This window comes from Carcharhinus amblyrhynchos, unplaced genomic scaffold (assembly GCF_965287045.1).
Source record: "Carcharhinus amblyrhynchos unplaced genomic scaffold, sCarAmb.v2.hapA scaffold_820, whole genome shotgun sequence".
Taxonomy (NCBI): domain Eukaryota; kingdom Metazoa; phylum Chordata; class Chondrichthyes; order Carcharhiniformes; family Carcharhinidae; genus Carcharhinus; species Carcharhinus amblyrhynchos.
Window position 1 is genome coordinate 18516 of NW_027650560.1, and position 12890 is coordinate 31405.

Genomic DNA, 12890 nt, shown 5'->3' on the forward strand with positions numbered 1-12890 from the left:
AATGAGCTCAGAGGAAGCCCCGTTCAGGCGAGGTCAGTGAGTGAGGGGGCGGTGGACAGGGGTCTGTCGAAGAACTCGGCCAGGCTGAGGTTCTGCTCCTGCCCAGGGAAGGGGGAGAGACGATCCACCCCGGGGAGGGTGGCAGGGAGAGAAAGGGGCTGCTCACTCCCCAGCAGGGCAGTCAGGGGCAGGCCCGGCTCACGCTTGGGCTGTACCTCAGGCCTGGCCTCGGCCTTGGGTCTGAGCCAGGCCTCAATCTGATCCCCGCACTCTGCAGGGGCTTGGGCTCCCTCCCTGGGCTCGGTTTTGAGCTGGTTCTTGGCCTTGAGCCCCAGGGGCTGGTGGTGGACTCGCTGCCGATGGGTCTTGAGGTGGGAGGACTGGGTGAAGGCCCTGCCACACTCACCACAGCGATACGGCCTCTCACCGGTGTGGGTGAGCCGGTGGCGCCGCAGGGCTGAGGACACAGCAAAGGCCTTCCCACACAGGCCGCAGACACAGGGCCTCTCACCGGTGTGGGCCAGGCGGTGCTTGGCAGCCTGTGACGGGTAGCGGAAGAGCTTGTTGCAGAGCGGGCACTGGTGCTGGGGTGGGGGAGGCTGCTGCCGGCGGCCCTGGGTGTCCCCGGCGTGGGCTCTGGCGTGAGCCCGCAGCTGGGACGGGTAGCGGAAGGCCCGGGGACACTCGGGGCACTGGTGGGGTTTTTCCCCTGGCTGTAGCCTGCGACGGCGGCCTCTGACCTGGCCCGCTGCCCCCTCCTGCCGGTGGCTGGCCTGGTGCTTGTCTAGGCCGCTCTGGGCCCGGAAAGCCCGGCCACAGAGACTGCACTGGAAGGGCGGAGGGGGACGGGGTGCCGTGTGCAGCCGTTGGTGAGTCTTCAGGTGGGAGGACTGGGTGAAGGCTTTACCACACTCGCCGCACTCGTAGGGACGCTCGCCCGCGTGGATCAGCCGGTGCCGCAGCAAGGCCGAGGAAACGGCAAAGCCTTTCCGGCACAGGCCGCACTGGAAAGGCCTCTCCCCAGTGTGGATGCGCTGGTGCAATGCCAGGCGAGACGGGTACAGGAAGGCCTTGGGACAGAACTGGCACTGGTGGGAGCGGGATACGGGGGCTTCAGCCTGATCGGAGGCCTCCCCCTCCTCCCCCGGGGCCTGCTCCTCCCCTGGACTCCCGTCCGGCGCCCGCTGCTGCTTCCTGGGCCGCCCCAGGCCTGAGGCCTGCTGGCCAGCTCCATGCCGCAGCCTCTGGTGTGCCCCCAGCTTGGAGGAGGAGGCAAAGGCGCGGCCGCAGGTGCCACAGGGAAGGGTCGCTCGCCCGTGTGCACTGCACGGTGGAGGGCCAGCTGTGAGGGGTAGCGGAAACGCTTGGGGCAGTGTGGGCACTGGCAGGGTTTCTCCTCGGGGGCCTGCGCCTGGGCACAGGGGGAACCCGCCGTCGCCTGCTGTTGGTGAGCCCGCAGGTGGGCGGGCCAGCGGAAGGCCCTAGCGCAGCCCCCGCATCGGTGCCCACGCCCCTCACCGGTGTGCGTGTGCTGGTGCCGCAGCAGAGCCGAGGACTGGGTGAAGCCTTTGCCGCAGGCCGTACAGCGGAAAGGGCGTTCGCCGGTGTGGGTGAGCTGGTGGGCCCGCAGTTTGGAGGGCACGGCAAAGGCCTTACACAGAGGCTGCAGGCGAAGGGGCGCTCACCCGTGTGTACCCGCTGGTGCAGTGTGAGCTGTGAGGGGTAACGGAATGCCCGCGGGCAGTAACTGCATTGGTGCAGCGCCGGCTGGGGCCCCTCCCGGCAGCGGTGAGCTGCCACCGAGCGGAAACGGCTGAAGCCTCGGCCACAGGCCGTGCAGATGAAGGGGCCGCCCTCAGCCGGGGGCAGGGAGGAGGCGCGTCCCGGGGTCTCGGAGCCCCCGTGTGTCCGCTGGTGGGCTTTGAGGTGGGAGGACTGGCTGAAGGAGCGGCCACACTCGCCGCAGCGGTACAGGCGCTCGCCGGTGTGCGTGTGCTGGTGCCGCAGCAGGGCCGAGGACTGGGTGAAGCCTTTGCCGCAGGCCGTACACTTGAAGGGTTTGTCGCCGGTATGCACGTGTTGGTGGGAGCGCAGCTTTGAGGGAACGGTGAAACCTTTACCACACAGGCTGCAGCGAAAAGGCCTCTCGCCAGTGTGGGTGCGCTGGTGCATTGCCAGCTGCGAGGGGTAAGGGAAGGCCCGTGGGCAGTAGCTGCACTGGTACAGGCGTGGCTGCCCTCCGCCGTGGGAACGCTCGTGGGCGCGTAGCAGGGAGGGGTACGGGAAGCTGCGCTCACACAGCCGGCACTGCAGGGGACGCCCGGGGGCAGTGTGTGCCCGCTCGTGTGCCCGCAGAGAATCCAACCGGGCAAACTCTTTCCCACAGGAATGGCAGCGGTGAGGGCCGGGTCGGGAATGTGCCACCAGGTGTTTGGCGAGGGTGGACGCAGCGCGGAAGGCTTTGCCACACAGGCTGCAGGGGTAGGGCCGCTCACCGGTGTGCAGCCGTCGGTGGGTCTTTAAGTGGGAGGACTGGCTGAAGGCCTTACCGCAGTCGGGGCAGGGGTAAGGCCGCTCGCCGGTGTGGATGAGCTGGTGTCTCTGCAGCACCGAGAGGACAGAGAATCCCTTACCGCAGACAGGGCACTTACAGGGGGCGCTCGCCAGTGTGTGCGTGCCGGTGTTTGGCCAGCTGAGACGGGTACAGGAAGGCCTTGCCGCACAGCTGGCACCGGTAATGTCTCTCTGCCGTGTGCAGCCGCCGGTGATCGGACAGGGAACGCGCTTTGGCAAACTCCTTACCGCACACCAGGCAGCACCAGGGACCTCCCTGCTCCTCGTGCCAGCGGCGGTGCCCAGACAGCTCCAGCCGGGAACTGAACACTCCGAACACTCGGGACAGCCAAAGACTTTCTGGCGAAGGTGTCGGCGCTGGTGGAGAGCCAGCTGGGAGGGGTAGCGGAAAGACTTGGGGCAGGAGTGGCAGCGGTGGGGGCGGGATGGGTCAGAGGGCACAGCGGTCGGGGCATCGGGACTCACGGCGACGGGCATCTCGTCAACAGGAGGGAGTCCTTCAGGCATGGCGGGGTCCGGGTCCATCGTTCACCACACACGAGGGAAACTGCACCAAAACACAACAAACACACGGCACCCAGAGTCAGTGTGAACACCCCCCACACCCCCACACCCCCCCGAGACACCCACCCACCCCCCCACACCCCGACACCACCCCCCACACCTCCCCCACACCGTAAACACATCAAACACACGGCACCCAGAGTCAGTGTGAACACCCCCCGAGACACCCCCCCCGACCCCCCCCGAGACACCCCCCCCACCCCCACACCCCCCCGAGACACCCCCACACCCCCCCCGACACCCCCCTGACCCCGACACCCCCCCCCACACCTCCCCCCCGAGACACACCCCCCCCACACCCCCCCGAGACACCCCCCCCCCACACAACCCCCACACCTCCCCCACCCCCACCCCGAGACACCACCACATCTCCCCCACCCCCCTGACCCCGACACCACCCCCCCACACCCCCCCCCCAGAGACACCCCCCACACCCCCCACCCCCCGACACCCCCCCCTGTAAATATTAACACACTCCCGGAGACCCCCCCCCCCGTAAATATTAACACACTCCCGGAGACCCCCCCGGTAAATATTAACACACTCCCGGAGACCCCCCCCCCTGTAAATATTAACACACTCCCGGAGACCCCCCCCCCGTAAATATTAACACACTCCCGGAGACCCCCCCCCCCGTAAATATTAACACACTCCCGGGAACCCCCCCCCCCGTAAATATTAACACACTCCGGAGACCCCTCCCCCCCCGTAAATATTAACACACTCCCGGAGACCCCCCCATAAATATTAACACACTCCCGGAGACACCCCCCTGTAAATATTAACACACTCCCGGAGACCCCCCCCCGTAAATATTAACACACTCCCGGAGACCCACCCCTGTAAATATTAACACACTCCCGGAGACCCCCCCCGTAAATATTAACACACTCCCGAGGACCCCCCCCTGTAAATATTAACACACTCCCGGAGACCCCCCCCTGTAAATATTAACACACTCTCGGAGACCCCCCCCGTAAATATTAACACACTCCCGGAGACCCCCCCCCCGTAAATATTAACACACTCCGGAGACCCCCCCCCGTAAATATTAACACACTCCCGGAGACCCCCCCCCGTAAATATTAACACACCCCCGGAGACCCCCCCCTGTAAAATATTAACACACTCCCGGAGACCCCCCCCTGTAAATATTAACACGCTCTCGGAGACCCCCCCCGTAAATTTTAACACGCTCCCGGAGACCCCCCCCCTGTAAATATTAACACGCTCCGGAGACCCCCCCCCGTAAATATTAACACACTCCCGGAGACCCCCCCCGTAAATATTAACACGCTCCCGGAGACCCCCCCCCCATAAATATTAACACACTCCCGGAGACCCCCCCTTGTAAATATTAACACACTCCCGGAGACCCCCCCCCCGTAAATATTAACACACTCCCGGAGACCCCCCCCCCCGTAAATATTAACACGCTCCCGGAGACCCCCCCCCCCCATAAATATTAACACACTCCCGGAGATCCCCCTTGTAAATATTAACACACTCCCGGAGACCCCCCCCCGTAAATATTAACACACTCCGGAGACCCCCCCTTGTAAATATTAACACACTCCCGGAGACCCCCCCCCCGTAAATATTAACACACTCCCGGAGACCCCCCCCCCCCCAATAAATATTAACACACTCCCGGAGACCCCCACCGTAAATATTAACACACTCCCGGAGACCCCCCCCGTAAATATTAACACACTCCCGGAGACCCCCCCCCTGTAAATATTAACACACTCCCGGAGACCCCCCCCCGTAAATATTAACACACTCCCGGAGACCCCCCCCCCTGTAAATATTAACACACTCCCGGAGACCCCCCCCCCTGTAAATATTAACACACTCCCGGAGACCCCCCCCCCCGTAAATATTAACACACTCCCGGAGACCCCCCCCTGTAAATATTACACACTCCGGAGACCCCCCCCCCCCCATAAATATTAACACACTCCCGGAGACCCCCCCCGTAAATATTAACACACTCCCGGAGACCCCCCCGTAAATATTAACACACTCCCGGAGACCCCCCCCTGTAAATATTAACACACTCCCGGAGACCCCCCCCCCCCCCCCCCGTAAATATTAACACACTCCCGGAGACCCCCCCCTGTAAATATTAACACACTCCCGGAGACCCCCCCCTGTAAATATTAACACACTCGAGACCCCCCCCCCCCCCCGTAAATATTAACACACTCCCGGAGACCCCCCCCCGTAAATATTAACACACTCCCGGAGACCCCCCCTGTAAATATTAACACACTCCCGGAGACCCCCCCCCCTGTGAATATTAACACACTCCCGGAGACCCCCCCCCGTAAATATTAACACACTCCCGGAGACCCCCCCCCTGTGAATATTAACACACTCCCGGAGACCCCCCCCCCGTAAATATTAACACACTCCCGGAGACCCCCCCCCCCGTAAATATTAACACACTCCCGGAGACCCCCCCCTGTAAATATTAACACACTCCCGGAGACCCCCCCCCCCTCCGTAAATATTAACACACTCCCGGAGACCCCCCCCCCCCCCGTAAATATTAACACACTCCCGGAGACCCCCCCCCCGTAAATATTAACACACTCCCGGAGACCCCCCCCCCGTAAATATTAACACACTCCCGGAGACCCCCCCCTGTAAATATTAACACACTCCCGGAGACCCCCCCCCCGTAAATATTAACACACTCCCGGAGACCCCCCCCCCTGTAAATATTAACACGCTCCCGGAGACCCCCCCCCCTGTAAATATTAACACACTCTCGGAGACCCCCCCCCGTAAATTTAACACACTCCCGGAGACCCCCCCCTGTAAATATTAACACGCTCCCGGAGACCCCCCCCCGTAAATATTAACACACTCCCGGAGACCCCCCCCCCGTAAATATTAACACACTCCCGGAGACCCCCCCCCCGTAAATATTAACACACTCCCGGAGACCCCCCCCCCCTGTAAATATTAACACACTCCCGGAGACCCCCCCCCCCCCGTAAATATTAACACACTCCCGGAGACCCCCCCCCCCCCGTAAATATTAACACACTCCCGGAGACCCCCCCCCGTAAATATTAACACACTCCCGGAGACCCCCCCCTGTAAATATTAACACACTCCCGGAGACCCCCCCCCTGTAAATATTAACACACTCTCGGAGACCCCCCCCCGTAAATATTAACACACTCCCGGAGACCCCCCCTGTAAATATTAACACACTCCCGGAGACCCCCCCGCTGTAAATATTAACACACTCCCGGAGACCCCCCCTGTAAATATTAACACACTCCCGGAGACCCCCCCCCCTGTAAATATTAACACACTCCCGGAGACCCCCCCCCCGTAAATATTAACACACTCCCGGAGACCCCCCCCCCGTAAATATTAACACACTCCCGGAGACCCCCCCCCCCGTAAATATTAACACACTCCCGGAGACCCCCCCCCCGTAAATATTAACACACTCCCGGAGACCCCCCCCCCCGTAAATATTAACACACTCCCGGAGACCCCCCCCCGTAAATATTAACACACTCCCGGAGACCCCCCCCCTGTAAATATTAACACACTCCCGGAGACCCCCCCCCTGTAAATATTAACACACTCCCGGAGACCCCCCCCCTGTAAATATTAACACACTCCCGGAGACCCCCTCCCCCCGTAAATATTAACACACTCCCGGAGACCCCCCCCCGTAAATATTAACACACTCCCGGAGACCCCCCCCTGTAAATATTAACACACTCCCGGAGACCCCCCCCCCGTAAATATTAACACACTCCCGGAGACCCCCCCCCTGTAAATATTAACACTCTCCCGGAGACCCCCCCCCTGTAAATATTAACACACTCCCGGAGACCCCCCCCCGTAAATATTAACACACTCCCGGAGACCCCCCCCCCGTAAATATTAACACACTCCCGGAGACCCCCCCCCCTGTAAATATTAACACACTCCCGGAGACCCCCCCCCCGTAAATATTAACACACTCCCGGAGACCCCCCCCTGTAAATATTAACACACTCCCGGAGACCACCCCCCCGTAAATATTAACACACTCCCGGAGACCACCCCCCCGTAAATATTAACACACTCCCGGAGACCCCCCCCTGTAAATATTAACACACTCCCGGAGACCCCCCCCCGTAAATATTAACACACTCCCGGAGACCACCCCCCGTAAATATTAACACACTCCCGGAGACCCCCCTAAACTCACCCCCGGTTATATTTCCCAAACCCTCGATCCCAATTTATCCCAGACCCCCAAACCCAGATAATCTGGACCCTCAATCCTTGATTATCCAAACCCTCAATCCCAGTTTATCCGGACCCTCGATCCCGGTTTATCCTGGACCCTCAACCCAGATTATCCAGACCCTCGATCCCGGATTATCCCAAACCCTCGTTCCCAGATTATCTGGACCCTCGATCCCAGTTTATCCAGCTCGTCGATCTGGAATGTTTCGGACCCTTGATCCCGGTTTATCCCAGATCCTCGATCCTGGATTATCCGGACCCTCGATCCCAGTTTATCCCAGACCCTTGATGCAGTTTATCCGGACCCTGGATCCCGAATATTCCAGACCCTCGACCCCAGGTTATGCGGACTCTCGATTCCAGTTTATCCCGGACTCTCAATCCCGGTTTATCCAGACCCTCAATCCTGGATTATCCCGGACCCTCAATCCCGGTTTATCCAGACCCTCAATCCCGGATTATCCCGGACCCTCGATCCAGGCTTATCCGGACCCTCGATCCCGGTTTACCCCAGACCCTCGATCCCAGTTTATCCAGACCCTCGATCCCAATTTAGCCGGACCCTCGATCCCAGTTTATCCCGGACCCTCAATCCCAGTTTATCCAGACCCTCGATCCCAAATCTTCCGGACCCTCGATCTCGGGTTATCCTGGACCCTCGATCCCGGATTATCCGGTCCCTCGATCCCGGTTTATCCGGACCCTTGATCCGGGTTTATCCCGGACCCTCGATCTGGATTGTTCCGGACCCTCGATCCGGAATGTTCCGGACCCTCGATCCGGAATGTTCCGGACCCTCGATCCGGAATGTTCCGGACCCTCGATCCCGGATTATTCGGACCCCTGATCCCAGTTTATCCAGTCCCTCGATTCCGGTTTATCACGGACGCTCAATCCGGAATGTTCTGGGATCCCAGTTTATCCCGGACCCTCAATCCGGAATGTTCCGGACCCTCGATCCCGGATTATTCGGACCCCCGATCCCAGTTTATCCGGGCCCTTGATCCCGGACCTTCGATCCCGGACCCTCGATCCCGGTTTATCCAGACCCTCGATCCCGGTTTATCCCGGACCCTCGATCCCAGTTTATCCAGACCCTCGATCCCGGATTATCCCAGACCCTCGATCCCGGATTATCCCAGACCCTCGATCCCGGATTATCCCAGACCCTCGATCCCGGTTTATCCAGACCCTCGATCCCGGTTTATCCCGGACCCTCGATCCCAGATTATCCCGTCCCTCGCTCCCGGTTTATCCCGGACCCTCGATCCCGGTTTATCCGGATCCTCGATCCCGGATTATCCCGGACCCTCGATCCCGGATTATCCCAGACCCTCGATCCCGGTTTATCCGGACCCTCGGTCCCGGATTATCCCGGACCCTCGATCCCGGTTTATCCCAGACCCTCGATCCCGGACCCTCGATCCCGGTTTATCCGGACCCTCGATCCCAGATTATCCCGTCCCTCGCTCCCGGTTTATCCCGGACCCTCGATCCCGGTTTACCCAGACCCTCGATTCCGGTTTATCACGGACGCTCAATCCGGAATGTTCTGGGATCCCAGTTTATCCCGGACCCTCAATCCGGAATGTTCCGGACCCTCGATCCCGGATTATTCGGACCCCCGATCCCAGTTTATCCGGGCCCTTGATCCCGGACCTTCGATCCCGGACCCTCGATCCCGGTTTATCCAGACCCTCGATCCCGGTTTATCCCGGACCCTCGATCCCAGTTTATCCAGACCCTCGATCCCGGATTATCCCAGACCCTCGATCCCGGATTATCCCAGACCCTCGATCCCGGATTATCCCAGACCCTCGATCCCGGTTTATCCAGACCCTCGATCCCGGTTTATCCCGGACCCTCGATCCCAGATTATCCCGTCCCTCGCTCCCGGTTTATCCCGGACCCTCGATCCCGGTTTATCCGGATCCTCGATCCCGGATTATCCCGGACCCTCGATCCCGGATTATCCCAGACCCTCGATCCCGGTTTATCCGGACCCTCGGTCCCGGATTATCCCGGACCCTCGATCCCGGTTTATCCCAGACCCTCGATCCCGGACCCTCGATCCCGGTTTATCCGGACCCTCGATCCCAGATTATCCCGTCCCTCGCTCCCGGTTTATCCCGGACCCTCGATCCCGGTTTACCCAGACCCTCGATCCCGGTTTATCCCGGACCCTCGATCCCGGTTTATCCGGGCCCTCGATCCCGGATTATCCCGGACCCTCGATCCCGGTTTATCCCGGACCCTCGATCCCGGACCCTCGATCCCGGTTTATCCAGACCCTCGATCCCGGATTATCCCGTCCCTCGCTCCCGGTTTATCCCGGACCCTCGATCCCGGTTTATCCAGACCCTCGATCCCGGATTATCCCGGACCCTCGATCCCGGTTTATCCAGACCCTCGATCCCGGTTTATCCCGGACCCTCGATCCCGGTTTATCCAGACCCTCGATCCCGGATTATCCCGTCCCTCGCTCCCGGTTTATCCCGGACCCTCGATCCCGGTTTATCCCGGACCCTCGATCCCGGTTTATCCAGACCCTCGATCCCGGATTATCCCGGACCCTCGATCCCGGTTTATCCAGACCCTCGATCCCGGATTATCCCGGACCCTCGATCCCGGTTTATCCAGACCCTCGATCCCGGATTATCCCGGACCCTCGATCCCGGATTATCCCGGACCCTCGATCCCGGTTTATCCGGACCCTCGATCCCGGTTTATCCGGATCCTCGATCCTGGATTATCCCGGACCCTCGATCCCGGTTTATCCGGACCCTCGATCCCGGTTTATCCCGGACCCTCGATCCCGGATTATCCCGGACCCTCGATCCCGGTTTATCCCGGACCCTCGATCCCGGTTTATCCGGACCCTCGATCCCGGATTATCCCGGACCCTCGATCCCGGATTATCCCGGACCCTCGATCCCGGTTTATCCAGACCCTCGATCCCGGTTTATCCGGACCCTCGATCCCGGATTATCCCGGACCCTCGATCCCGGTTTATCCGGACCCTCGATCCCGGTTTATCCCGGACCCTCGATCCCGGTTTATCCCGGACCCTCGATCCCGGTTTATCCCGGACCCTCGATCCCGGATTATCCCGTCCCTCGCTCCCGGTTTATCCCGGACCCTCGATCCCGGTTTATCCAGACCCTCGATCCCGGTTTATCCCGGACCCTCGATCCCGGTTTATCCCGGACCCTCGATCCCGGTTTATCCCGGACCCTCGATCCCGGATTATCCCGTCCCTCGCTCCCGGTTTATCCCGGACCCTCGATCCCGGTTTATCCCGGACCCTCGATCCCGGTTTATCCCGGACCCTCGATCCTGGATTATCCGGACCCTCCATCCGGAATGTTCCGGACGCCTCCCTTCCTGGCTCCATCCCATAATACTCACCATGTGTACAGCGGGTCAGGGGTCGGGGGTGACGGGGGGGTCAGGGCTCCTCCTCCCCGGGGCCCCCGCGGGTTGTTGTTGTACTTGTTGGTGTTGTTGTTGTACTGGTCGCCGTTGACCCCTGGCTGACCCCGCGCGCGCCGGCCGCCCCTGCTGCTCCGGCTCGGTCGCCCCCGTGGGGTTTCCCTCCCCTCCCCCTCCGCCTCCTTCTCGCGCCGCCAACCGCCGCCGCTGGAGCCGCCGCCAGCCCGGCCGACCGGTCCTCCGCTTCACCACAATCCCCCGCGCAGCGCCAGCCCCGCCCCCTCCACCGCCAGCCCGACAGACCGGTCCTCCACTTCACCACAATACCCCGCGCGGCGCCAGCGGAGTCCCGCCCACTCTGGGTTGCGCCTGCGCACGCCTTCACATCTCCCTGCTCGGGCGGGAGGCCCCGCGCATGCTCCCGCCCGCTGCCGGCGATAGGGGCCTGTCCCGGCCGCGGGGCAGTCTGGGTAGCCGCACCCCCCATTGGTCCCTTTGGTGGCGCCTCCGCCCAAAAGCGCCTCTGGCGGCTTCCAACCCTGTTACAGCAAAGAGGCAATCCATAGGTTAAATCATAGAGTGACTCGAGTCAAAGGGTATGGAAGGAGGGGGGATCAGGATATTGAATTTATTGATGATGGGCCATGATCAAAATGAATGGAGGAGCGAGGTCGAAGGGCCGAATGGCCTCCTCCTGCTTCTAGTTTCTGTGTTTGATCAAAGATTTGGAATGGGAATCACTGCAACAAAGGAGATAGAAAAAAATCCACCATGTTCCCTTTCCACCCCTCTGCTCCCCCTCCCTGCCACGCCGCTCCTCCTCCCACACCAAGTCACCTGTCTGTTGTTCCGAAGGTTGCACATCTCTCTGAAATCTCCCCCAGCTACAGTTTAATATTTGAACATTTGCCTTTGCTTCATTGTTGTTGAAGAGTCAATCAGACTCAGAACATTTTCTCTCTATGCTGCCAATCCATCTCAGACGGGATTCGAGCATCCAAAGTATTTTGCTTACTCTAAAAGTGTGGAATGGACTTCTGCAAATATTTCATATCTTTTTTCTTGGGAAGTGAATACCACTGGCTAGACCCAGCATTTGTTACCCATCCCTAACTTCGGGAACATGGTGAGTGAGCCACCATCTTGAAACAGCTGCAATCCCGTGTGGTGTAGGTACATCCACAGTGCTGTTAGGGAGTTCCAGGATTGTTATTGGACATCAGTCAGTCCGTGTGGTGTAGGTACACCTACAGTGCTGTTAGGGAGGGAGTTCCAGGCTTGTGACCCAGTGACTGTGAAGGATGGTGTGGTTTGGAGGGAAATGTTGTGTGGGTTTTCTCAGTGTCTCAAGAGGAAGCTTAGGCATTATTCTGGTTGAATATTGAGAATTTTCTCTTTCCACCCACTACGATTCCCCGAGGGGTGGACCATGGAACAGTCCGTTGACCTCGGGTGGGTTTTTCCAGTTTTGGAAAATTGTGCCATACATGTTTGTTGGTGACCCATAAATCTCCAGGGTACATCCCTGACCAGGTACTATGATCATACGAGCTTTAACCAGACTATTACTGTACTCAGTCCTCTCTCATATAGCTCTCTACACGTGTGGCATGCTATACACCCTTATCCTACACTCCTCCCCAACTCTGTAACAAACATATCTTTATTTCTTTGCTACCCCTTCTCCCCCACACTCATCCCCCTACCCCACTGAAGTGTCTGCATTTACAAATATAGATGGTTTGGAAGTTTAACGATTCTTCCATGTCACATTTGGAGGAGTCGTGTTCTGTGTGCTCTCAGTTGCTTTGGGCAGCGTCAGAGTTATCTGTGGAACCCATGTACAAGCTTTGCAGCTTTACTTAGGCATTCAGTTCCACCTGGAGTCTTTCTGCAGTGGCCACTGATTACTCCGTAACCCTGCTGAAGGATGATATACTCTATTTGCATTAGATGCTGAGGAACAATAAATGGTTCTTTCAAGCATTTCTTTTATTTTGGACATTTTCCAGCATGCTGTACTTCAGTGCATTACTTTGTCATAACTGATG

General features: G+C 59.6%; 1 protein-coding gene across 1 annotated transcript; it reads right to left on the reverse strand.

Moving 5' to 3' along the window:
• Positions 1-843: 843 nt before the first annotated feature.
• Positions 844-11009, reverse strand: LOC145340176 (uncharacterized). Its single transcript, XM_080184609.1, is given in 3 exon segments — positions 844-1671; positions 1674-3121; positions 10816-11009. Coding segments are annotated over 2 exon segments (2151 nt in total). The 5' UTR covers positions 3100-3121; positions 10816-11009; the 3' UTR covers positions 844-946.
• Positions 11010-12890: the final 1881 nt, after the last annotated feature.